This window comes from Nyctereutes procyonoides, unplaced genomic scaffold (genome assembly GCF_905146905.1).
Source record: "Nyctereutes procyonoides isolate TBG_1078 unplaced genomic scaffold, NYPRO_anot_genome, whole genome shotgun sequence".
NCBI lineage: Eukaryota > Metazoa > Chordata > Mammalia > Carnivora > Canidae > Nyctereutes > Nyctereutes procyonoides.
In genome coordinates this window covers 26083471-26110440 of record NW_026575044.1, presented here as the reverse complement: position 1 = coordinate 26110440, position 26970 = coordinate 26083471, and the positions used below count along the sequence as shown (strand labels likewise).

The 26970-nt window shown below is 34.0% G+C and overlaps 1 protein-coding gene across 6 annotated transcripts in view; it reads left to right on the top strand.

The window, feature by feature from the left end:
- KIAA1328 (KIAA1328 ortholog) overlaps window positions 1–26970 on the top strand; it is a 360132-nt gene that overhangs the window by 125238 nt on the left and 207924 nt on the right. For all 6 annotated transcript variants that reach the window (XM_055324146.1, XM_055324144.1, XM_055324147.1 and 3 more), the window contains one exon: window positions 13304–13431. In XM_055324146.1, the coding sequence (XP_055180121.1) occupies window positions 13304–13431 (128 nt within the window). The remainder of the gene's footprint in view (window positions 1–13303; window positions 13432–26970) is intronic.

Sequence of the window (26970 nt, the reverse complement as noted above, 5' to 3'; positions counted from 1 at the left end):
GTGGATGGAACTGGAATTATGCTGAGTGAAATAAGTCAATCGGAGAAGGACAAACATTATATGGTCTCATTCATTTGGGGAATTTAAATAATAGTGAAAGGGAATAAAGGGGAAAAGAGAAAAAATGATAGGAAATATCAGAAAGGGAGACAGACCATGAGAGACTCCTAACTCTGGGAAATGAACTAGGGGTGGTAGAAAGGGAGGTGGGCGGGGGGTGGGGGTGACTGGGTGACGGGCACTGATGGGGCCACTTGATGGGATGATCACTGGGTGTTATCCTATATGTTGGCAAATTGAACACCAATAAAAAAATAAATTTATATATAAAAAAAAATGTTTACTCCATCTTATGTAGAACCAGGAATCCCACTGTACTAATCTCACTTTTCTCTTAATTTTTTTTTGCCAGGGTATCTGCATGGTTTGGTCAGTTAAGCATCCATCTGACTTTTAATTTCAGCTCAGGTCTTGATCTTGGGGTCATGAGTTTGAGCCCTGTGTTGGCTCAAACAGGCCCAGCATGGAGCCCACTTAAAATTTTTTAATTTAATTTAATTTATTCATTTATTTATTTTTTTGTTATTGACATTGGCTCAATTTTCTGAACATATCCTATTATAGTTAGATGTCTTTAGTCCAAAAGTTCCCTCTTCCCAGTGCAGTTTTGGGTGAATTGTTTTAGTAGGCGGAGACTAACTATATAAAGTTTTTGCCTCCTCATGGAACTGCTTAAAACAGTCAAAAAATATAGTACAATTCACTGGCTTTAACTCTTCTGTTCATTACTTTTGAATTTTATGATAGGTTCAAGTCTCTATTGTTGAGCATATGTAGATTAAAAGAAAACCCTAGATCTCAGGAATAATTTTTTAAATTATTTTTATTTCCATAAATTAATAAATTAATTTATTTAGCAGTCAATAATGTTAAAATAGTTAAATCAAAAACCTAACTCCATGATTTTAATGACACTGTAAAACTTTTCCCCTTGAATGTTTTGAGCTGTTTTTTTGTAACATTTCTTGAGTGGAGGGTCAAGCAAATAATCTGGTTCTTTACCAGTTTTTAAAATATCATTGTGCTAAACAGTCCACATAAGCTCAATTATATTAGGAACCAGTGAAGTGAAGTTGTTCATAAAATGCTTTATTACCTTCAGTCTTTGCAGCATTTGCTGAGTTTAGATAATAAACCTGCACATAGAAGTTACTTAATTTTTCTCTGAGCAATAATTTACATTCGTGAGCAGTAGACTCTGTCATTTTCAAAGAGGCAAGAAATGATATATTCCTATTTCTTTTTCCAGTTTAACCTTAAAATGTTAGGTGTGATTCCATTCTATAAAAAAATATCCTTTTTTACTCTAGCTATGAATTCTGTTTTATGGACATCGTTTGATTTTTACTTAGAATTATTATACTGGGTCATATTTTCATACTTCATGAAAAAGTGCATGCAACTCTGGCAAGAGTGCTGTCCCCCAAGGCCATAGCTAATGGTCTGGTAACGTTAGACTGAATTCAGAAATCCTACTGCAAACATAGGCTTAACAATGTGCTTGGGCAAGTGGATACTGGATATCTGTTTGAAAGTAGAAGAGAAAAAATGTGGTTGCTTTTGTTTCCCATGGACTCTTCCCCAGTATAAATTCTCAAGCCCTACAGGTAATGTTTGGTAATTGTTTTTACTTCAGCAGCCAGTCACAATTGAAATGTTATAGTGCTCTGAAAATCCAGAATATTGCTTCCTTCTAAAGAAGAGAACTGGTTGTTTGACATCTCCTATTTTATTTCCTATATGCTTCTTTCCAAAACAAAAGAGATTGGTCAAAAGAGAAAAAAAAGTCCATCATACTCTAAAGATGGGTGAAAGGGAAGAAACAAAGGAATCTGATAGTGTGTTACATACTTTGGTGTACAGGAAGAGAACAGGCTTTCTCTCACAGATACGGAGGGTACTTAGAAAGACATGCACATTCAGAGTGCGGTGCCTACAACAGCCATCAAGATCACTGAGAAGGAAGCTTGTTAAATACATAGAACATTGGGCCCTACCTCAGATCTGCTGAATCAGTATCTGCTATCTAACAAGAATCACAGGTGATTCCTATGTACATTACTTTTTTTTTTCATATGTACATTACTTTTTTTTTTTCCTATGTACATTACTTAATAAGAAACACTGAGCTAGTGGTTCTAGGACTTTACTCCAAATCCTGGCTCCCTGGCAGGTAACCTTAGGTAATTTGTTAACCATTCTGTGCAGCAAATTTATTTGTAAAAGAAGACTAATAATAGCACTTAATGTTTTTTTTTCTTTTAGTGAGAATTAAGTATATAATAATGTCTCTAAAACACTCAGAAGTATCCTGCCACCAGTAAAGCCAGCCACAGATGCTCTAATTCATGTACCTATTCCTGGTAATAAGCATTTAATTTTGTGCTAAGTAGTGGTGGTATCCAAATCTTATAAGAGAACTCTACTGGGAAATCTGAAGAAGAGAGATGATAAACCCAAAAATTATAAGAGCTAGAAGATGAACTGTATGAGGAAAATATAGTACCACTGGATTACTTTGTTTGAAAAAGAAGAATAAGGGATCTCTTAAACTCAGTTTATATTTCCACCTGGAAATGAATGGTCTTACATAGCATAAATATTTCAAGTAGACAAGAGAATATGAAGAAAGTATTATGTGTATTATTATTGATAGTTCAGGGAAGGTTTTAATGTAATGACAAGAATGAAACTCTCCTGCTTGAAGATAGGAAACAGAGTGAAATGAGATAAGTTCTTTCTAAGGAGCTTTTAGTCTATTCCTCATGGCTGAGCTAGTCGGCCCCACCCAGCTTGGCATGTTTAGCTCTGCTGTACAAAGCATCATACACGCAGCTTCACTTATTGTCCTTTCAGAGTCTAGAAAACTTAGTGTGTAGACAGTTTTCATTGGTCCTAATTGTCAAGAATATACCCTTTCTGAAATTGGAAATTTTCAAGTGTTAATCATTGTTACCACATTTCACCTTATAATAGTTGGGCAAGGGGTGAGATATTATTAGCATTTCTAGATTAGTTCCTGTAACTCAAAAAAGGCTGAATGATTTAAAGCAACCTTCCAAATGGAGAAAATATTTCTCCTTTGGGTCTAACTGAAACGTAGAACCTTTAAAAAAAAAAAGGTTAATTTTTAAGTAAATTAGAAGAGAAAATGCATGGCTTTCAGTTGAAAAGCCATATCTTTAATATCTACCATGAATGCTTGTATATGTATGTCATTAGAGTGTTATGTGAAAGGGAAACTCTGAAGAAAAAATTCTTTGTCAATCTGGCACATTAATTGCCTGCTTTTTAAGATATCTACATATAAACTTTTAATTGTGACTGTCCTTCCGTTTAAGATTGAAGAGTTAAACCTCCAGTCTCCATTATGTTATTGATTTCCTGAAAATCTCAGGGTCTGATGATCTAAGCAAAGACGGATTCTCAAATATTTCAGTTCTGAGTCTGTTTCAGCCCCATTCTTTTTTGCAACTGTACCAAAAGTAAGGTAGAAACTATGACATCTGTCATCTGTCGTAGTTTCTACCTTACTTTTGGTACAGTTGCAAAAACTAAAAAAGCAGGGTGCCTGGATGGCTCATTCATGATCCCAGAGTTCTGGGATGGAGCCCAGCTTCCATTCCCTGCTCAGCAGGGAGTCTGCTTCTCCCCCATACTGTGCTCTCTCTCACTCTCTTCCTCAAGTAAATAAATTTAATCTTAAAAAAGCCAACTAAAAAAGCTAGTTAATTTCTCTAATTAGATATCTTTCTGTGGCTCCTGTTTTTGTTGCTGTTGTTCAAACAGAACAACTAGAATCCTTAAGAAACTGGGTGAGGTTGGGACACCTGGGTGGCTCAGCAGTTTAGCACCTGCCTTTGGTCCAGGATGTGATCCTGGAGTCCTAGTATCAAGTCCCACATCAGGCTCCCTGCATGGAGCCTGCTTCTCCCTCTGCCTGTGTCTCTGCCTCTCTCTCTCTCTCTCTCTGCGTCTCTCATGAATAAATAAATAAAATCTTTAAAAAAAAAAAAAAGAAAGAAACTTGGTGAGGCATTTCTCTTCTTTTGTAAATGTCCAGAATATTGAGTTTTCCCGTTTGTTTTGGCAATTTGTTCCTCCCCCCCCAACAGATTACTATTATCAGGAAATTGAAAAACACTGTGGCTTTGCACTGAATTTGCCATACATTTAATTAAAGGGAAAATTTCAAACTTGTATCAGTGGGTTGTACTCCAGCACAGATCACAACTTAATAAAAGGGTGTAAACATTTATGTGAAATTCTTGTTTAGCTCTGCTAGTCAATTCATCTTGGTATCACTTCCTCTTTTACCAATAATCCATTTTTAGTTGCATATATTGTCATTGAGTACCAAACTAGTTATATAATTTGGGCCTCTGTTTATCTTAAACAATGTATATTGTTTTTTTGTAGGGAGGGAAGAGGAAATGATTGTAAAGTGAGAAATATGACATGATCAGAAGACACATTTGCTTCAAGATGGGAAAATCTTATGAGTTTAGGACAATTTAAAACTTTTAATGAATCTGTATTTTTTTTAAAGTATTCTCTTGGCTAGTTTAAAGAATATGTGGTTTGGTTCAGTTCCCAACCCAAAATGAATATGAGATTCAGTAGACACCCCTTTACTTTATTTCACTACCAAACATTTTTAAAGTTCCTCCTGTATACTATTGAGATACTAAAATTAAGATACTCTGATTTCCAGGAGCATGCAGTCCCCTTCAGGTGGTAGTAATATCAAATAATTTTTGCTGTATTCTATTTACTACAATAAAAGTGTTTAACTCGGCCTGGGAGTTCAGAGATGGTGGAAGAGATGGCATGGGTCAATTTGAAAGGATAGACTGGAATTTTGTAGGTATAAGGATAGGCGAAACATTCTAAGTAGAATACACAGTATATGCTATCTTAGTATTTTATGTCAGGTATATATATTCAGAGTGAAGGAAGTTCCTGTCATAGTGAAAATCTTTGAGTTCTTTATATTCCCTGGGAGTCTTGTGACTAATGGACTGTATTAGAGTTGGACCCTCATGGTCACCTGTTTTTATCTCAAGGTGACCCTGAGTAAAACATCTCTTTTTGTCCAGAAGCTTCTCTCTTTGATGTGAAAAATAGCCTAACTGCCACCTATCAAAGCAGTGGGGGAGATAGTGAATGGCTAAGTAATGTCAAACCTGTGTTCTGGCAAGGATCACCAGTAGCTTACTCAGCTCTCCATCTTTAGCTGGTATGGCCTCTGCTGTTTTGGAAATACTTGACAACATCTTTATTGATTCCTTTTCCTTTGCCTGCCCTTTATATGTTACTGTTATATTAGCCCCCTTATCTTTTCTCATTTGGAAGATTTCTTTCTCCAGGTGGCTTTCCCTTGCTCCCCAGTCACTCATCTCCTTGGGGAGTGCTAGTATAGCACGACATAACATTCTTGCCATTATTTCCATCATTCATTATTGTAAGTATGTGTTTGATTACCTGCCTTCCTCCTGGATGATAAGCTCCCTGCAGGAGACAGTGTTGCTCTTCTTCATCACTATATGTCTAGTATCTGGCACAGTCTCAAATGTTAATGTACTCAGTAAATATGTTTATTCAATAAATATTTATTGAGTACCTATTATGTAGGCTAAAGGATTTAGTAAAAAACAAAACATGAATATTCCTGCTCTATGAAGCTTATTTGTTGAGTTAAAAAAATGAACAGATGAATGAATGAAACCACACGTTCCTTGGACACTCATGCATTCATTTGGTCAGCCACCACCAAAAGTGGCTGTGATTCCACCAAAGTGGAAAGTGATTAACTCCCAAATTCTCTGTTTCTATTGAGACCTCTTTTCTGAATTCCAAGCCTAGGGATCCAGAGATCCTGCATTGGCCATCTCAAGTGAATGCTCCCCAAGCATCTCTAACTCATTGTGTCTAACGCTTATTGCCCCTTTACCCAAACATTTTCTTTATTGTGTATTCTGTCCTGGTAAAGGTAACTGTGCACCTAATCATACATCTTGTTGCCCAGTTCATAAGCTGGAAGTGTCTTAAATTTCCCTTTAAAACTCCAACCTCCCTACTTTCTACCACTGTTCAATTTAGGTCCCTTGCATCTCTCACTTAGACTGTTGTAACAAGTTTCTAACTGATTGCTTTGATTCTGGTCTTAAGCTTTCCAGTCTACCCTTCACATGCCCACCAAAGGTATCTTTATAAAATACAAATTGGTTGTAAAACAATGAGTTATATGGAAATAAAATTCAATAACTTAGTGTAACATTGCAGATCTGACCCCTCTTTGCCTCTGCAGTCTCTTCACACATCTCCCTACTTATGACCAGTTAACCATCCATGCTGTGCTACTTGCACTTCCATTAGTGTGCTTATCAGTTTCATTTCTCCATGCCTTTAATCCTGATGATCTTTCAGCAGAGAGACTGCCCCTATCCTGCCCACCCAGTGCATCAGTATACTCCTTTTCCAAGATTTATTTCTGGGTTCACATCTACTCTGTTGTGGAGTCTTTCCTCCTGCCTCCCTGCAATGTTGTCAAAGTGACCACTTACCCCCACTTTTTGAAAAAAAATCTCCACTGTATCCTGTTTAAATGCCTCTCCTAGAACATGATCTTTATTTGTTTTAATCTTTCAGCTCCTTGATATCATTTTTATCTACCTTTATTGAGATATATTTGACATATAACATTGTGAAATTTAGGGTGTACATGTGATGATTTCATATATATTTTTTCAGATTGCAGAATGATTACCATAATAAGGTTAGTTTGTACATCCATTACCTCCCTTATTTGTGTGTGTGTATGTGTGTGTGTGCTGAGAACAGTATCATTTAGCAACTTTCAAGTATACAATACAGTGCCTATTGTTAACTAGAGTTACCATGCTGCACCTTAGATGCCCCAGAATTTATTCATCTTAAAACTGGAAGTTTGTATCCTTTCACCACCATCACTCATTTCTCTCAACCCCCACCCATTAGCAACCACCACTGTTTTTTATGAGTTCAGCTTTTTAGATTCCACATATAAGTAAGATCATACTGTATTTGTCTTTCTCAGTCCAACTTATTTCACTTAGCATCATATCCTCAAGGTTCATCCATATTGTTACAAATAGACTTCTTTCTCTTTTAAAGCTGAATAATATTCCTCTGTGTGTGTGTGTGTGTGTGTGTGTGTGTGTGTGTGTGTGTTTCACATTTTTAACTTTGTTGACAGATGTGTAGGTTGCTTCCATGTCTTGGCTATTGTAAATAATGCTCCAGTGAACATAAGGATGTAGATATCTCTTTAAGATAGTGACTTATTTCCTTCAGAAATAGGATTGATAAATCATATACAGTACTTCAATTTTTAATTTTGGGGGGACTTCCATACTGCTAGTGGCTGTATCAATTTACATTCACACCAGCAGCACACCAGGGTTCCGTTTTCTCTACATCCTTGCCAACACTTATCTCTTGTGCCCTTGATCCGTTTTCACAAAATCTATTGAATGTATGCTTTGTGCTCTGTGCTATGCTAAGTTCTTTTTGTTTATTAGCTTATTTATATTCATAATTGCCCTGTTAGGTGAGGTAGGTATTATAACCTCCAGATGAGGATGTCAGAGAAGTTACTTATCCAAAGTTACATTATTACTGAGCACCAGAATGAAAGATTTGAGCCGAGAATGTTGGGTGACACTTAAGCCCATGCTCTGGTCACTCTGCATTACTACCTTTGTTAAACAACTGGAAGAAACGACAGGCTTTTTAAAAATGATCTTTTCTACCCTGGATATGCCTATCTTTGGCACAAAGGTAGATTTCTGTTGGTATATCATCAGATCATACTAACAGTTTGTCACCTGTCTCTGGAGTTGTGTAGAGAGTTCCTGGGAGTCTAACCTGATGCTTAGATTTTGCTTATCACCTCCAGAAGGAAGACAGGAGGAAACTGAATAATAGTAGAAAGAAGAAAACAACAACAAAAATGTAATAAAAGTAAGTTTTTTGCAATGATTTATTATGGCAATTTTCAAAAGTTGACAGACTAGTACAATGAACCACCATATATATGCTACCTCGATTTCACACTTAGTGACGTTTTGCAATATTTGCTTCACGTCCTCTCATATATTTGCTTTTATTTTTATTATAAATTTATATAAATATACATACATCTATATAAACTTATACAGATATAAATAAATTTATTTCCTTACATATATAAAAACTTACTTGCTTACTTTTTTCTGTCCAAGTGTTATATGTCACCCTAAATGCTTTACATTCATCTCATAAGATTAAGAACATTTCTCTTTATAAACCACATTATGATACTTAACAAAATTAGCAGTAATTCCATAATATCAGCTATTGAGTCAATATTCCAATTTCCCTGGTTGTCCCAAGAATGTCTTTTAGAGCTATTTTTCCCCGGAGCTAGGGTCCAGTCATGGGCTAGAGGTTACATTTGGTTGCATCTTCAACCTGTAGGATAGCCTCCAACCCCCACTGTTTCCCCCCATGGCATGGACTTTTTGAAGAGTTCAAAGAGTTTAAAGACTACTTTGCAAAATTTCCCATATTCTGGATTTGTCTGATTGTTTCTTCTTGCTATAATTTAACTTGTTCTGTTTTTCTCATTTCTTTGACCTGAAGTTAAGTTTATAGATTTGATTAAATCAAAATAAAGACATTTGGCAAGAATATTTCATTGGCAGTATTGCCTACCTTATACATTAGGAGGTATGTAATTTTTTGTTTTTTTTTTCACTATTAGTGATCTTAAATTAATTCACTTTGAATAATGACTGCCAGATTTCACCATTTAAAAGCACATTCTCTACTTTAAGTAACTACTCTTGACACCTTATATCTTATTTATTAATCTTTCATCTACTGGTTTCAGTCCCCATTAATGATCCTTGTCTGAATGAATGATTACATTGGAGGGTGATTTTTTAAATTTCACCATTCCTTCCAAGTAAGTAGCTAGGATTCTTCTGTAAAGAAGATCTTTACATATTTCCCCTTTCATGCCTTTCTGGTTTTTTGAAGTATGGTGATACTTTGGAAGTATGGTGAACTGGTAAATATTTATTTATTCAATTTGCTATTAAAGTCACTCCTTCCAATGCTCAAATTGTCCCAAATTTAACTAATGAGAGTCTCCTTCAGAATTTCTTCCATTCTGTTTGACAAGCTCCCATCTATTTCTCTTTGCACACTTTTTTTTTTTTTTTTGCAATATAGCATAGCAACATGTTTCAACTTACTTTGTACTTTCCATACTCCAGAATGGGAATTAGCCATTTTCCCAAGGAGTCATGGTTCCAAAAAAGGAGAATTGTTGTGTTTTTTATTTGTTGTTGTTTTTAGTTTAATGATTCTGTTTTCCCCTCCCATATAGACCTTCCCTCATTGAGTTCTGTATTAAATCAGAATCACTAAGTACCAGATCCCAGTATCCCAAATATCCAAGACAAGGGTAGGTTGGGGTAAAAGAGTGGTCTTTGCTATGCCAGAGGAAATCTTTCAGCTTAAGGCAATCATTTTCTACTTTGGCAGCCTACTAGTAATGTATCCTGTCTCTGGTCCTTTTCCCTTTACCTCTGATTTTTCTCTCACATGACTTTTTTTTTCTCCCTATCTCCCTATTCATTCTACTTTGACCTTTACTTGTATTTTTCTACATAATGCATTTTGGAGTTAAGGCTTTCAGCTTTGCAAAATGACCATTTCCATCAGCCATTTCAGCTAATTAATTTGATATTTAGGTTTTGATATGATCTTAATTTATACTTATGTTTTTATGAAGATTTCTTTCTTTGATGAGATTGTGATGACTGCTATTTCTTTCAGTTCTTGAATAGCCGTTGGACAGATTGCCTGTATGTTTTCTTGTCAGTCACGGTTTGGTGTACACCTTCTCTTAGATTGGATGTTCTATATCTGTTGCATTCTTTTCTGTCATTTGGCCAGGATTGAGTTAAATATATCTTTTCTATTCTCAGAATACTCTCTCCCCTGTATCAGTGAAGAAAGCATTTTACCCACAATTTCCTTATGTAAATCTCTCTCTCTCCAGATGGAAGGGTGAAGTCTCATTGTGTTAGGAAAATAACTATATTGCCTGGACATATATTTTGGATTTTCCAGGAAAAGGAGAGCATTTCAAAATCTGGTGAAACAAGACAGATATAAAAAACTGATTAAGGATAGGACTGCCTGTTTTTATATTCTGCCGCATACATAGCATTTTTAAATGAATTTGCCTATAATTTGTCTTTAAATGCTGACATTTAACTCTTAGGCTGTATAATTGTGCTGGCTTTTTCCAGAGGAAAATTCCTATTCTGCATCCAAGCTAATATGTTCATCTACTATAAACATTACTGCCTATGGTAACAGCCAGACTAAAAAATTCTTTTTATATACATCATAGCTGGCAGGAACTCTTGGGACCACTGCACATCATTCTCGTCTTTTGAAGCTTACTGACAAAAAGCATGGCAATGGAAAACCAGCCTGGTCTGACATACATTGACTGTGAAATCCTATTAGCTTATTTAGAACACTTTTCATTCTATTGTTACTGTTTTTATGATTCTGAGTATTTAGCAAGCTCTTCTAATTAATGTATTCTTTAAACTTAGTAACCTGTCCTTTTATTAAAAGCGCTGCTCTTCTACGAGCCATCTCTGGCTCCTTTTTTTTTGTTAAAGGTTAATAATAAGAATAATGAAGCAATTGGTTATTTATGCAGTCATGATTGGCAAAAGTTATTAGAACAGGAACCTGCCCAGAGGCGATGATTAGGTTATAAAAATGTTAAGGAATACTGAAACCAGTCACCATTTTTGACATTTACAAAATACTATTCCCACCCTTAATCATGATGAGCTGTTGTAAAAGTATTTATACAGAATAATCTCATTGGACAGTAAGTTTTATACCAACAGCATACATAATAAGTGTAAGGGGGGAGAGTTAGAAATTATCTGAGAGAAAAATGGGCCTGTGGAGGAAATTATCACAAGAGAAGGAATAAAAATCTCTCTTGGATGGAACTGTCACCCACCCCTGATCTGCACAGTTAGGTGACCTTTCCAATTTAGCATCTTCATCTTGAGCACTTTGCAAGTGTGAGGAACTGTAGGAGAGAGTATACCCAATTAGGTTGCTGTGTTCTTCATGTTAGACTCCGAAAAATGTAGAGAGGTATATTGGCCAGGAAATTTCCTGATTATGGGTTTATTAATGAAACATTGACTTAATTGACATTATATAAAAACAAAACAAGGAGCGCTTGGGTGGGTCAGTGGATTGAATCCCACATCAGGCTCCCTGTTGGGAGCCTGCTTCTCCCTCTGCCTGTCTCTGCTTCTGTCTGTGTGTCTCTCATGAATAAATAAATAAAATCTTAAAAAAAATCTAATTATAATCCCTTTGTGTTTAATATAGGTAGAACTTTCTTTGTAAATTAAGCAGTAATTATTTTCACCAAAATAGTATTATCACTTCTACTCTGCATCTTTTGTAGCAGTTTTATTGAGATATAATTCACATTTAATAAAATTTACCCTTCTGAAGTGTTCAGTCTACAGCCATGCCACCCTGAATGAACCCAGTGTGGTCTAAAGTGTGAAATTCAGTTGTTTGACAATATTCCCAAAGCTATGCAAACACAACCATCTAATTCCAGAGTATGTTCATTACCCCACCCACCCAGAACCAGTACCCTTTAACAGTTGTTCCTTATTCCCTTACCCCACCCTAGCTGCTGGCAAACACTAATGTACTTTCTGTCTGTGGATTTGCCTATTCTGGGCATTTTGTTTCCTTCAGCTCTTCTCATATAATATGTACTTCAGAAAATTGGAGAAGAGAAAGTGAACATGGATGAATATAACTTTTATTTGTGATCTTGTATACTTAGAACTGAATATTGTTTCCCCTAGTTCGTTAGAATAGATATTTAAAACAATAACAACAAAAAAACCCATCTTTATATTAATAAAATCGTACAATATGTGATCTTTTATATCTGACTTTGTTTGCATAATATATTCAAAATTCATCTATATTGTAGCACGTAGCAATACTTTGTTTCCTTTTATGGCTGAAGAGTGTTCTGTGTTAAAAAAAAAAAAGAGTGTTCTGTGTTGTATATACGCATTTAGTTTATCCATTTATCACTTGATGACATTTGGGTTGTTTTCACTTTTTCACTATTATGAAGAATGCTACCCTGAATATTCATGTACAAGTTTTTGTGTAGATATATATTTTTTATTCTCTTGGGCTTATATCTAAATGTGTAATTGCTGAGTCATGTAACTCAGTGCCTAACTTTTGAGGGCACTGCTAAATTGTTTTCCAAAGCAACAGTGCCATGTTACATTCCCATTAGCTATATATATAGGAGAGTTGTAATTTTTCCATATCCTTGTCAAAGTTTTATATTGTCAGTCTTTTTAATTATAGCCATCCTAGTAGCTGCAAAGTATTATCTCATATTGTGTTCTTGATTTGCATTTTCCTAACATTTAATGATATTGGGCATATTTTCTTGTGCTGCTTGGACATTTGTGTATTTTCCTTTGGGAAATGTCTATTCAAGTTCATTGTTTTTAATTAGATTAAGTAGTTTTTATTGTTGTAGAATCGTACAAGGTCTTTATATATTATGAATACCAGTTCTTTATCATCTATATAATTTGCAAATATTTTCTCTCATTCTGAAGGTTGTTTTTGCAATTTTTTAATGGTGTTCTTTGAAGCAAAAGGGTTTTTTAAATTTTGAAGTCCAATTTATTCATTTATTCTTTGCCTTCTGTGCTTTCAGGTGACTATTGCCTAATTCAAGGTTATGAAGATTTACTTTTGAGTTTCCTACAGTTTTAGCTCTTGTATTTAGGTCAATGATCCATTTTCAGTTAGTTTTCATGTGTGAGAGAGGAGTCTAACTTCATTCTTTTGCATGTTTATTTTTATTTATTTACATGTAAAGGCTTAAGAGGAATTTCTCCTCAAATGAGATGACTATTGCTACTCTCTTTATGAATTATTGTTTTCATTATTTTTTTGGTGGAGATATGTACTGTATTCATCTACTTGCACTCATCAAATGTGGTTGCATTTTTTTCTCTCTTGTTTATTGGAATCTAAAAAGCAACGCTGATAGATGCAGTTTGAATCAGTTTATTCGTTTTTTTCCCTTAATTTGCAATCTTACCTCTTCAGCTACAGTATAGAGAATGCCAAGAACTTCTAAGTCTCTATCAGAAATATCTATCAGAACAGCAAGAGAAACTCACCATATCTCTCTCAGAACTTGGTGCTGCTAGAATGCAAGAACAACAGGTAAGCATCTTTATTCTTACCTTTTCTTGACTTTTATGGATCAGCAAGATGTCAGAAGAATCATTTGCTTTACCTTGAGTCACAGAATATAACACTGTCTTAAAGTGTGTAAATACAGCATGTGATTGAGTTAGTGTCATTTACGTCCTTTTTTTCATCTCCCTGTTCCTGGGGCCCAGAGGTCAGGGATGATTGCTTGAAGCAGGGTATGGGTCAGTGGGAGACTTCCTAGTTGTATGAAAGCACAGCAGGAATGGTAAAGAAAACTCACTGCTCTGTTGCTTACAGAAAATCAGGTGGCCTGTTTGTTACTCACTGTCCTTATGGAAAACACTAATGAGCCTATCCTAACTCATGGTTAAATTTTTACAATAATAAAAGTGACTTGGTCACTTATAAAATCTTTAATCGGAGAAAATTCTGGATGATTTTATGTTTGTGTGTATATATTAATCACATAAGTATATATGAGAATCTTTGTATATAAACACATACGTATCATTAAATGGCACATATTGTATAATTAAATGACAGTTCAGAACCCTGCCAGTTGTGATATGAAATAAGCTCTAAAACTTGCCCTCTAACAAGTGATACTTGGTATCTTTTGCATATCCAAATGAGTTTAAATCTTCAAATAGATGAGAACAGAAAGTCTTATATACTAAAACATTGTAGAAAAACTGTGAAGTGGGGGCCAAGCCATTCATATTAAGTATTAAAGCATACCTAATGTGCTAAGGTGTTATCTTCCCCTTTTGAATAATATCAGATCCTGTGAATGGTTCTTTGCAACCCTTCTAAAGAACATAATTGCTGTTCAGCCTAGAGACAACTATCTCAGATATGTTAAGAGCCTGGGCCAAGAAAACTTCACTTTTGAACTTAAAGTTTAGGTACACCTTTAGATAGAAAGATTAAAGTAATAGGTAATAATTTTCCTGGAATGTTCTGTAGCTCAGATTTAGAACATATCCTTGTTTTGAATAAATGGCCTCACCTGGCTGGCTCAGTCAATAGAGCATACAGCTCTTGATCTCAGAGTCGTGAGTTTGAGCCCCATGTTGGGCGTAGAGATTACTAAGAAAAATAAATAAAGTTTAAAAAAAAAAGAAAGAAATGGCCAAAGAATGAATGGGTTATTTGTATTCTAATTAGAAATAGTTTCTTTTGTTCTGATTTCTGAAAAACCTAAGCTATAAAATGAGGCAGAGAAAGGTGACAGCTAATCTTGATGCTTTAGCTGGATGTTCCCCCAGCACTTTGAAAGCAGGGCAGGCGGTTTTGTTTTGTTTTGTTTTGATTTCCTATTTATTCAGTGAGAGAGAGGCAGAGGGAGAAGCAGGCTCCATGCAGGGAGCCCGACGTGGGACTTGATTCCGGGTCTCCAGGATCAAGCCCCAGGCTGCAGGCAGCGCTAAACCGCTGCAACACCGGGGCTGCCCTAGGGCAGGCAGTTTTGAAGGTGGTTCTTGCCTCTTGCTCTCGAGTGGGCAATTTTGAAGAGAAAATTGTACATAAAGATCATATTTCTGACCTTTGCTTTTGTAGTTCCACTCCTTCCCTCTGTATGACATAAGTGTGTTGGGAGGCACAAAAATGAAGGGCAACCCATTTGGCAGGGTTATTGGAAGGGAGGCAGAGGGGTTTTCATTTGCCGGTGTAGAGTCTTAGGACCTTAAGGGTATAGACTGAGAGTCAAGAAATAATCACTAGAGGCCTCTAAAGATATCAAGGGGGCTCTGAAGACTTCCTAAATAAAGAGACCTCACTCTTTTTATCAACTTATGAAATTGGGGGAAAATAAAACTTTCTCAGGTATTAATGTTTTATGTTTAAGCTAGTGATTCTTGGTGATTTCACTAGAGATCCATCATAATGAGCACTGACTCTCTAACCTAAACTTTGAGGAATAAAACTAAAAAGATCACTAATAGTAAAATGAAGATTTTGGCCAAGTACATGGAGAGAACACCATTGAAAACAAAACAAAACAAGAAAGATACTTTTAAATTTCCATTTTAACTTAGTCATGAGAAAATTTTAAAACCATGTTTTCAGGAAATGCCTGGTAGTCAAGTCATTATGTCTTACATGCAATGAAAATGAAATTGAAGCCACTTATAGGCTCTGCCATTTGCATTTAGAGAAGGAAAATAAGTTTCTTTTTGAATGCCAAGTGGAGATTGTCATCTTGTTCCCTGTGTCATCTGCTTTGTTCTTCATGACAAGCTTTTCTTACCTAAACAAAAGTATAAACACCTTCTCATTCCTTTTCATGGGAATTGGGTAAATTTGGTCAATGAGTTTGTTTTCTGTCAGGAAGGGCATCACATCGTGAGGACTCTGATCCTGAATGAGGATATCAGGTAAACATTAAATATTATTTGTTCTCAAAATAAGGTGTTTTTTTTTTAAATTTAACCAATTTCTAGATTTTGTGATAGAGATGGTAGCAGTTCATTTTTCATGAGGCATTTATTTTACTTTAAGAGATGTTTTCTGTTTCTTCTTTGCATTGGTGGCATCTGCTTCAAATTGTATAAGTTTTGCTTATAGTTTTATTAAATCCACAGTTCTCCAGAAGAATGCTCTACCTTATGATTTTATTCTTTGACTTCTATCATTTCCTTAAAAATAAATTATTCTATTTACAAGGTGAATTTTTTCCTCATTTCTCCTTCATTCTCTTTCTTGTTATGCCTCAAAGGTGAATTTTCTAATTTATTCAGCATGGATTCATTGTGGTGTCTAGAAATGTTTTTCACTTGTTCTACTTAGATTAAAATATTTCATTGATATGTATCTGTTACTTCATTCCCCTCTTAAGAAATAGTTCTTACCCACGTATAACCTTGATCTTGGATGTGGAAGGATCTAGTAACCACAGTTTTAGCCAATGTACATTTTAGAGTATACCTTTTTTTACCACGATTGAGTGTTATTTCCTCTTTTGTGAATCTGAACTTAATGTCACCTCAAGCTATCATGCTTATAGCTTCTATTTTAGTCTTATTTGATAGGCTGTACCATTTTAGAAATGTTACAGTATTTCTGAAGTATTCTTTATTTTAAGAAAAGACCTAGGTAGCATTTTGAGTAGCTTCTCCCACTGTCATTCAAAAATGTTGGTATAGAAGCCTACCTTAGTATTTTTCTTACCTCTTCATTTTTTTTTTTTTTTGGTCAAGAAGATAAAAAGAGATTTGGTATCTTTTTGAGATTTCCCCTTTTCTATAAATTGAACAAAATCATCATTGCTTTTCAGCCATAGGCAATAGATATTAATGAATCTCTGCTGTTCTGACCTGGTAAAAGACCTTTTATAGAAACTTTTCCATTTTGTTCATGATTATGTGTTCCATGTTCCTTAATTTGGGTCTGGGTCATGGACTGAACAGAATTTGAAATATACTAAAGATAAATCATTGCTGAGTACATGTTAAATGTTTCTTGGTGGTTTCTACTACCATGGTCTCTATTGTTTTGTCAAAAGAGTTTTTGTTGTCCTTCAGTCCAAAGTGCCTTAGGACTACTTCCTGTTCTATGATTATTTCCTTGTATTGTTTTGATTAAATTTTTGTTGTTGTTTAACTACTGTATGTAGTCATGTGGTAATTGAGTTCCTTACCATTTTAATTCTATCTAATTTTAATGTGTATTTAATGTGTAATATTTATTTTAATTCCATCTAGTTCTAAGCTATCTTTGAGTTTGCTATAAGAAACCTAGATTTTGGGATCCCTGGGTGGCTCAGCGGTTTAGCACCTGCCTTTGGCCCAGGCCATGATCCTGGAGTCCTGGGATTGAGTCCCACATCAGGCTCCCTGCTTGGAGACTGTTTCTCTCTCTGCCTGTGTCTCTGCCTCTCTCTCTGTCTCTGTTTCTCATGATTAAATAAATAAAATCTTAAAAAAAAAAAAAAGCCTAGATTTTATTGGCAGTCCAGAAGTCTCACCATACTTCTCTGACAAACCAAACCAAAGAAAAAGTTATGTTCTTTGGATATCTCTAATAGAATGTCTGGCTCAAATGTACTAAATTCCTCACAGAATAAGAGATCTGTAGATATAAAAAGAATATGATTAACAGCTGACTTCCCATCAGAAACAATGGCATAAAGAGGCAGTAGGATGCATAGTCAATGAGATAAAGAAAAAAACAAAAACCTGGCAATCAAGGAAAGCTATCCTTCAAAAATAAAGGTGACATAAAGACATTCCTAAATAAATAAAAACTGAGAGTTGGTTGCTAGCTTACCTGCTTTACAATAAATACTAATAGAAGTTTGTTCACATGAAATGACATAAGACAGTAATTCAAATTCACTGAGAAATAGAGCACTGGTAAAAGTAATTCTGCATCCTTTTTTATATAACTTAAAAGACACCTGGATAAAACAATAATTATGCAGTTGTATCATTGAGATACAAAGATACAAAGATGGTGTGTGTGTATTTGCACAAACGGAGGAGAATAGAAGAGCTATTTTGGAGAAAGTTTTCTGTTAGTGAGATAAAACTGTCTTTGTTCATAAACAATGTGATCTCTATGTAGAAAATCTTAGGTAATAAAAAAAAACCTGATAGAACTAATAAATGAGTTCAACAAGGTTACAGGATACAAGATCAATAGGCAAAAATCCATTTTATTTCTGTTTGTTACCAATGAACAACTTAAAATGATATATTTAATAAAAGCAGAGTAAGACTTGTACACTGAAAGTAACAAACCATTGCTGAGAGAAATTAAAGATCTAAATAAATGGAAAGTATTCCATGTTTATGGATTGTAAGACTCAATGTTGTTAAAGTGGCAGTTCTTTTCAAGTTAATCAAGATATGTTGCAATTTCTATCAGATTTCCCGTGGTTTTGATAATCTGTTTTTTGCAGAAATTGATAAAGTGTATTTATATGGAATCTCAATAAAAACAGCCAAAAATAATTTTGAGAAAGAAGAGCAAATTTGAAGATTATTCTTTCTGATTTCAGAATTTACTCTAAAGCTACAGTATAATAAAATTCTAACATGGCTCACATGACTTTTTCCCCTTAGCAAAATCATACAAACACAAGGAATGTATTCTGTCAATGACCTGAATGAGTTTGGAAGTAGGTTCTTCCTCAGATATTCTGGATTAGAGCCCAGTCCAGCTGACATCTTTCAGTCTTGTGAGAAACCAAGCAGAGAACCTAACCAAGCCGGCCTGGACCTCTGACCTACAGAACTATGAACTAATGAATTTGTGTTATTTTAAACCACTGCATTTATGGAAATTAGTTATGCAGAAATAGAAAACAAGACATAACGGTATTCACAACAGTATAGTACTGCTATAATGATGGACATGTAGATGACTGGAACAGAACTATGAATTGAGAAATCAACTCTAGCAATTATGGTAAATTGATTTTCAACAAAGATGCTAATGCAATTTATTGGGGTAAATAATCTTTTCAACAGGCATTGATAGGACAATTGGACAGTTACAGAAAAGATAAATTTAGAACCTTCATATCATCCACAAATTTTTTTTTATCATCCACAAAATTTAACTTGAACATTATTCCAAAATTAAGGACACCTTTTTTGAAATCTAGCTTTAGATACTGATTTTTCTCAGCACCGGTTTATGTTTTCTTTAGGTGCAGTGTTCTCTATGCATATTACTGTAACCATCTGAACTTGAACACTGATCACAATATATCTTTTAGTCTTATGTAATTAATACTAACCAGAACTATTACCTTTAAATAAGGATAAAAGTTTTATTTTAATGTACATAAAATCCTTAATAAAAAAGAAAAAATATAGTGGGTGTTCTGACATTCCAGTAAATACAGAAATAAAGAGATCACAGCATAATGCCTGGCTTTGCTTTTCAGAACCATATTAAGACTATTTCAAAATGTCTGGGTCTCTTGCTGGCAAATTCAGTGTACTTGTAGGTCTGTTTCCCAAATGCACTCTAACAACTATAACCTTAAATCATGAAATAATACTAATCAATAAAATACATACTTTAGTAGTCAACGAAAAAGAATAAGAGATGCTACCCTTGACAGATGGGTGAACCTAATATATCTGTTATTATATCAGGCATGTTGCAAAGATTCTCTCTTCAAGATTCTCTCTTCAAGATTCTCTCTTCAATATTAAAGTGTGGTCCAAAAAAAATTAAAAAAAAAAGTCTGGTCCAGTGGTATGAATCATAATGATAATGAAGGTCGTCAAGTCCTAGCAAACTTTGTTGACTACATATGGGATACTGTGCATGAATTTTGAATCCTAAGATGACTGTGCCTATTGAATTTCTGTGCCATCGTGAATTCTGATGATTGGGCTAAGGCCAACAATTAGAAGGATAGTTATGTGTCTACCACCACCACCAGTCACATACTTTCTTAATCCAAAAGCAAAATACATATTTTCGCTTGCGTGCAATTCTAATATCCTTTACCCCAAAAATAAAGTTAAAATGTGACAGAATTTAAAATACTATTATAAGAAAATAGTTAATATAAAGAATGTACCTGAGATAAGAGGAAGAGACAGAGACCAGAGAAAGTAATGCTTTATCAAAATGCAGAATATGCTGAAATTTCCTAAGTAAGGAAAACTCCAGTAAAGAACATGGGAAGCCTAAATGTTTGGTCACATTTACTAACTCTGACTCACTGCATGTAACTGGTCTTTTAAAGAGTAAGTTAGGGATACCTAGGTGGCTCAGTAGTTGAGCATCTGCCTTTGGCTCAGGGCGTGATCCCACGGTCAGGGACCGAGTCCCACATCGGGCTCCCTGCATGGAGCCTGTTTCTCTCCTTCCCTACATCTCTGCCTCTCTCTCTGTGTCACATAGGAATAAATAAATAAAATATTTTAAAAAATAAAGAGTAAGTTATATTACTGTAGGAAACTACAATTGTAAAAGCATAGGGTAGAAGCAAACATATAAAGACAGTAAAAAGATCAATGACTGCCTGGGGTCAGTGGGAGGGGAGAAATAAATAGGTAGAGCATTTCTCAAAGCCCAGGGAACTGTATAACACAAGGACACAAAGAGTAACCCTAATGTAAACTATGGATTTTATGGACTTCAGGTAATAATAATGTATCAATATTGGTTAGTCAGTGGTAACAAATATATTACATTAATGGAATATGTTAAATATCAGGGAAACTATGAGATAAAGAGAAGTATATCTTAAGTCTTTAAAAATTTCTAAATCTATTTTTAAATTTAAAACTGCTCTAAAAAAGTCTATAATGTAAAAAAGTACAATGAAAATAAAGTTCAGGGTATAAGTTACTCTCAAGTTGTTACCAAATATGTTTTATATTCTTGGTGAATTATGTTCTTCTGGCCTTTGGCTGAAATGTCACAAGTTACTTAACTGGAGAACAAGCATAGGCATCTAGTTAACTGTATGTTAAGCTAAATTTAATTTTTCATATTTAATACTTATCATTTAATTCATGCAGTAACACTGTGAGATATCCCTTCTTTGAAGATGGTGTATTAGTAATCTCTCTTTGGAACAAATATCCAAAAAAATTAGTGGCTTAAAACACATTTATTTTCCCACAATTTCTGTGTATCAGAAATTTAGTCAAGTCTTAGCTAGTTCCTGTGCTTGAAGGTCTCTTGCAAGCTGCCGTGAAGGTGTTGACAGAAGCTATATTCTCATGTGAAGATTTGACCAAGGAAGAGTAGAAGCTGCTTCCATGCTCATCACATGGTGGTTGGCAGAAATAAGTTTCTCATGGATTTTTGGATTGTGGGCTTCCTAGCTGGCTAATGGCTGGAGGCCACTCTCAGTTCCTTGCTATGTAGGCCTCTCCAGAGTGTCTGCTTGTTTCATCAAAATGTACAAGCCAGAAAGGTAATAGAGTCTACTAGCAAGACAGAAGTTATCGTTTTATGTAACCTAATTGAAAGAGTGATCTTTTATCACATTTGCTATAGCAGGAGCAAGTCATAGGTTCTGGTACACACCAAGGGAGATGATCATATACAAGGGCAGGAGATATGGGTCATTGGGGTCATCTAAGAAGCTCCTTGCCATAGGCAGAGAAGTTAAGCAAGTTGTACACCACAGAGGTATTTGAATATATGGAAATTTATGAAATTCTTGGGGCATATTTCTCTAGGTAAGATTCTACTTTGTCTTGTGAAAATTTATATCTTTATTTTCAGTTGTCTAAATTCTTGATTTTTCTGGTATTTAAATACATGAATTTTGTGCTAGAAATATGGTGGCTGTCCAGTCTGCAGAATGGATTATTCTTACTAGTTCTTAAATATTTTACTTTTCAGTATATTTTACCCACTATCTTTCTTATTATGAGCTTTTTATTATTTATTCAGACAGCTATACAAATTATCATAGACCATTTCCTATCAATTTGAGAGAAGAGATCAGTCTCTATACACTCCAGTGAAAGTCATGTATACTTAATTCATATTTTCAGATCAGGCTAAATTGAGTAATAATAAATAATTATTTGGTGACATACTGTAAGTCTCATAATCACTGAAAACCAAATCAACATGAAAGATATATATTTACTATTGTCTTAATGTTAATATTTTCATTTCAAATTTTTTTGTGTACTGAGTGCACAGTCTTTCACGTACTTGGATATTCTGCAAGTATTTTTCAAACCAGAAAGTCTATTTTTCAGTGCAAGCTAGACACTAATACTTGGCTACTGACTTGAAGAAATATGCTTTCTACTGGTAGGTTACGGATTCAAAATTAAATCTGAAAAGTATTTAAACTGATAATATAGTATTAATAGCATTGAATTTTGTGTGTTCTCTACATTAGATAAGATTGGGATACATGGTCAAAATATGTTGAATCACTTAGATTCATGGGCACTCTCTTTGGAGTCAGTGTTTGCCATTGTATATAACTATTCTGACACTTTTTCTCAACCCTACATCTCAGAAGGTTTATTTATTTCAAGTGGCTTTAGGACTGTGTCACCTAGGGCATCATGTAATAGGAAGGAGAATCTAATATTAAATAGATTGTCTCAATATTACATGATTCCACTTAAATTTGAAATATCTAAAATAGTTGAGTTCTTGTAAATAGGAAGTAGAATGGTGGATGTGCTGGGGGAGAAGGGGAAAGGGAAGTTAGTTTTCAATAGATATATAGAGTTTTCATTTTGCAAGATGAAAAAGTTCTAGAGTTCTGTTATACAGCAATGTATATGACTAAAACTAGTGTATTGTATCTTTAGAAATGGTTACGATGGTTACATTTTGTTTGTAGTTTTGACCACAATTAAAAATAAATAGATTGGGCAGCCTGGGTGGCTCAGCGGTTTGGTTCTGCCTTCAGCTCAGGTTGTGATGCTGAGGTCCTGGGATCGAGTCCCGTGTCAGGCTCCCTGCATGGAGCCTGCTTCTCCCTCTGCCTGTGTCTCTGCCTCTCTCTCTCTCTCTGTCTCTCTCTCTCTCTGTCTCTCATGAATAAATAAATAAAATCTTTAAAATAAATAAATAAATAGATTGTCTTAGCCCAGGAATGAATGACTTTTTACTCATGGAACAGAAAGTCTTGATCTGGAACCAGTTCTATTGACTGTAGTATATAAGGTAGTCATACTTGATTTTACAGAGTTAGCATCAACAGGCTCAGATAAGATGTCTAAGTGCAGAAGAGAGAAGTGGGTCACTTTTTATTATTGCTTTGATGTAAGTCCATCTGCACTCTTTCAAAATGAGGCTTTTGACCATAGGTACTAGCTGGAAGAAATCCCAAACACCTTTTTCCCCATTTTGGTTGGGAATACTGAACATTCATATATCAAGTATTACTGACAAAGATATTTGACAGCACCCTCCAGGTAAACAGATAATATCTCAGAAAATACAATATTTGTCCTATTTACGGATTTGAACCTTCTCATCATAACTTTTCTTCAAGTACCTGTTAACTAAGTTAAACTTCAAACACTCTTGCTGCCAGAGTTTTATAGTCTTTCTTATTCAGTGAACATTAAGTTATTTCTTCCCTTGTTTTTATTTAAATCCTTGCTAGCCTGTTTGCTGCTTCTTTCGAATTAATGTGATTTTTGAGCCTTTGTATATTATTTGATTGGTTAATCCTGTCATTATAGTAATAACACTCATTATCTGATTGAAATTTTAGAGTTCATGTCAAAGTGTAAAGATTAATTTTCTCATACAGGAGAAAGATAAGTGGAACAGATATGCAAAGATGGAATTATTTATTTGGCAAATGTCTATTGAGCACCTACTATGTGTTCCCTGTTTTGAGTGTTCTAGATACAGATCCATTCCTCATGGACCATATAATTTCAAAAGACAATTTAATAGGGAAAAAGATAAAAGATAAAATCCATCAAAACCAATAAAAAATGACAGATTATAGAATAGACAAAGACACGTTATTTTAACTTATTGCATTATGTATTTTCAAGAAGTTAGAGGAAAGATGAACCTGTTAACTAGAAACAATATATATTTTTAAAGTTTCAAATCAGACTTCTAAAGACTAAACTGCAATGAGAAAAAAAACACTAGAAGGAATTAACACCAATTTTAACAAGGCAGAGGAAAAGATTAGTAAAATGAAGAAACAGCAATGGGAACTAGTGAAAACTAAACAGACAAAAAATGACTGAAAGAAAAGGGACAGAACCTAAGTCAGCCTACTGTAGAATAACTTTAGGCAGCCAAATATATGTGGAATTGGAGTTCCTAGAACTGAGCATTGCAGGGAGCATTGCAGAAAGAGAATAGAAAAATATTTGAAGAAATAATGGCCTATGGATTTTCCAGTATTATGAAATCTATAAACCCGTTAAACCTAAGAGGATCAGTAAATTAAAAACACAGAAAAATGACAAAAACTCTGAGAAATAACATTAAAATTGAATTACTTAAAACCAAACCAGTGATAAAGAAAAATTCTTAAAAGCAGCCAAAGGTAAAACCATGGCACATAAAGAGAAATAAAGATGAGGATGCAAGCAAACCTTTTTTTTTTTTTTAGTCCAATAATAAAAGTAAGAAGACAGTGGAATGATGTCTTTAAATTACTGAAAGAAAAAAATTTCAAATTAGAATTCTATACTGAACAAAAAATATCTTTCAAAAGTGAAGGTGAAATAAAGACTTTTTTGGACTCTAAAAGCTCAAAAAAAAATTCATCCACTAACCTGCATTATAAGAAATGTTAAAAGAAGTCTTTCATACCAAAAGAAATAATACTAGATAGAAATATGGATTTACTCAAAATAATACTAGAAATTCTAATTATGAGTAAATATAATATTCTTTTTACTATTAAAGTCTGTATAAGAGTAAGATAATTTTTTAAGAAAGATAATGGGTTTATAATATTTAGAAGCAAAATACGTAACAGTAGTACGAAGACTAGGTGAGGATACACATACTGTTGTAAGGTTTCTTATATCATATCTATAACGGCATATTCTCCTGAAAGTAGATTATGATAAGATATATGCTATCAACTCTAACTCAATTCCAAAAACAATATGACAAAAGATTATCGCTATTAGATTGATTGGAATCATTAAAAAAAATAATCCAAAAGAAGGCAGAAAAAGAGAGAAAAGGGAACAAAAAAGGGAAGGACAACTTGAAAACAAATAGCAGATTTAAAAGTAAAAGGTTGAAAAAAAAAAACAAAAAAAAAATAAATAAAAGTAAAAGGTTGGAGAAAAAAGGTGTACCATATTAACATTAATGAAAAGGTTGGACTCTCTAAGTTAATATCAGATGATGTATATTTCAAAGCAAAGAATATTTCAGAAAAAGGTCATTTTGTAATGATAAAGTGTTCAATTCATCAAGACAATGTAATAATACTAAATGTTCATGCACTTAACAGTTTCAAAATAATGTGAAGCAAAAAATGATAAAACTGCAAAGAGAAATGGATACATTGACAATTTTAGTCAAATATTTTAATATCCTTTCAATAATTGATAGAACAATTAAGCAGAAAATTATTAAAGGATGTAAAAAATGAATTACATTAGCTAATTTGATGGGACTTTTAAAGAAAACACCCGATAGTCTAGTGCAATCTTTTCTAGTGAACACAGAGCATTTGATAAAACAGTTTATATTCTGCACTTGAAAAGAAGTCAAATAAGTTTAAAATAATTCTAGTTACTCAAAGTACTTCTCTCACTAAAATGGGATTAAATACGAAATCCACAACAGAAAGTTGTCTCTGAAATCACCAAATATTTGTAAACCAAATAATAAATGTCTAAACAACCCATGAGTCATAGAAAAAAATCAAAGGGGAATTATAATGTATATTGAATCAAATGAAGTTGAAAGCACAAATATCAATATTTGTGTGGTTCATATAAAGTAGTACCTAGAAGCATTTAAGGCTGTCTATATCAGAAAAGAAAGATTTCAAATAAATGATTGCAGCTTCTGCCTTAAGAAAGTACAAGTAGAGAAATTAAATCCAAAATGAGCACTAAATAAGAAAAAAATTGGAGCAGAAATCAATGAAATAGACAACTAAAAAACAGTCATTGAAACAAAAATGTGCTTCTTTGAGAAGATCTGTAAAGTTGATAAACCTCTAGGAATACTGGTCAAAAAAAATAATTATCAGTATCAAGAAAGGGATATATAACATTACTACTGTTTCTGCAGATGTTAAAAGGAAAACAAGGATGCTTAAAGAACATCTTTATGTTGATAAATTTGACAACTTATATAAAGGACAAATTCCCTAGAAAACACAACCTACCAAAGCTTACTTAGAAAGAAATCGATAACCTGAATAGCCCTATAATAGTAATTAAGTTTGTAGCTAAAAGGCTTCCCACAAATAAAACATTAGGATCAGATGTCTTCACTGGTAAATGCTACTAAATGTTATTATTTATTTAAGAAATAAATAGTACTAAAAAGAAAACTACAGGCCAATATCCGTGATGAGCATAGATGCAAAAATCCTCAACAAAATATTAGCAAACTGAATCCACCAGTACATTAAAATGATCGTTTATTACAATCAAGTAGGATTTATTCGAGATATGCAAAGGTAGTTCAGATTTGCAAATCAATCAGTGTAATACAACACATTAAAAAAAAGGGAAGGGTAAAAACCATATAATCATCCCAACAGATGCAGAGAAAGCATTTGACAAAATACAACATCCATACATTGTAAAAACTCAACAAAGTGGATATATAGTAAACATACCTCAACATAATAAAGGCTATATATTAAAAAAAAAACAGGTAACATCATAGTCAATGGCAAAAAAAACTGAAAGCTTTCCTCTAAGATAAAAACAATACAAGGATGTCCACCCTTATCACTTTTACTCAACATAGTACTGGAAGTCCTAACTGCAACAATCAGACAAGAAAAAGAAAAGGCATCCAAATTGATAAGAAAGAAGTAAAATTTTAACTATTTCCAGATCACATGATACTATATAGAAAATCCTAGACTCCACCAAAAAAAAAAAAAACTATTAGAACCGATAAATG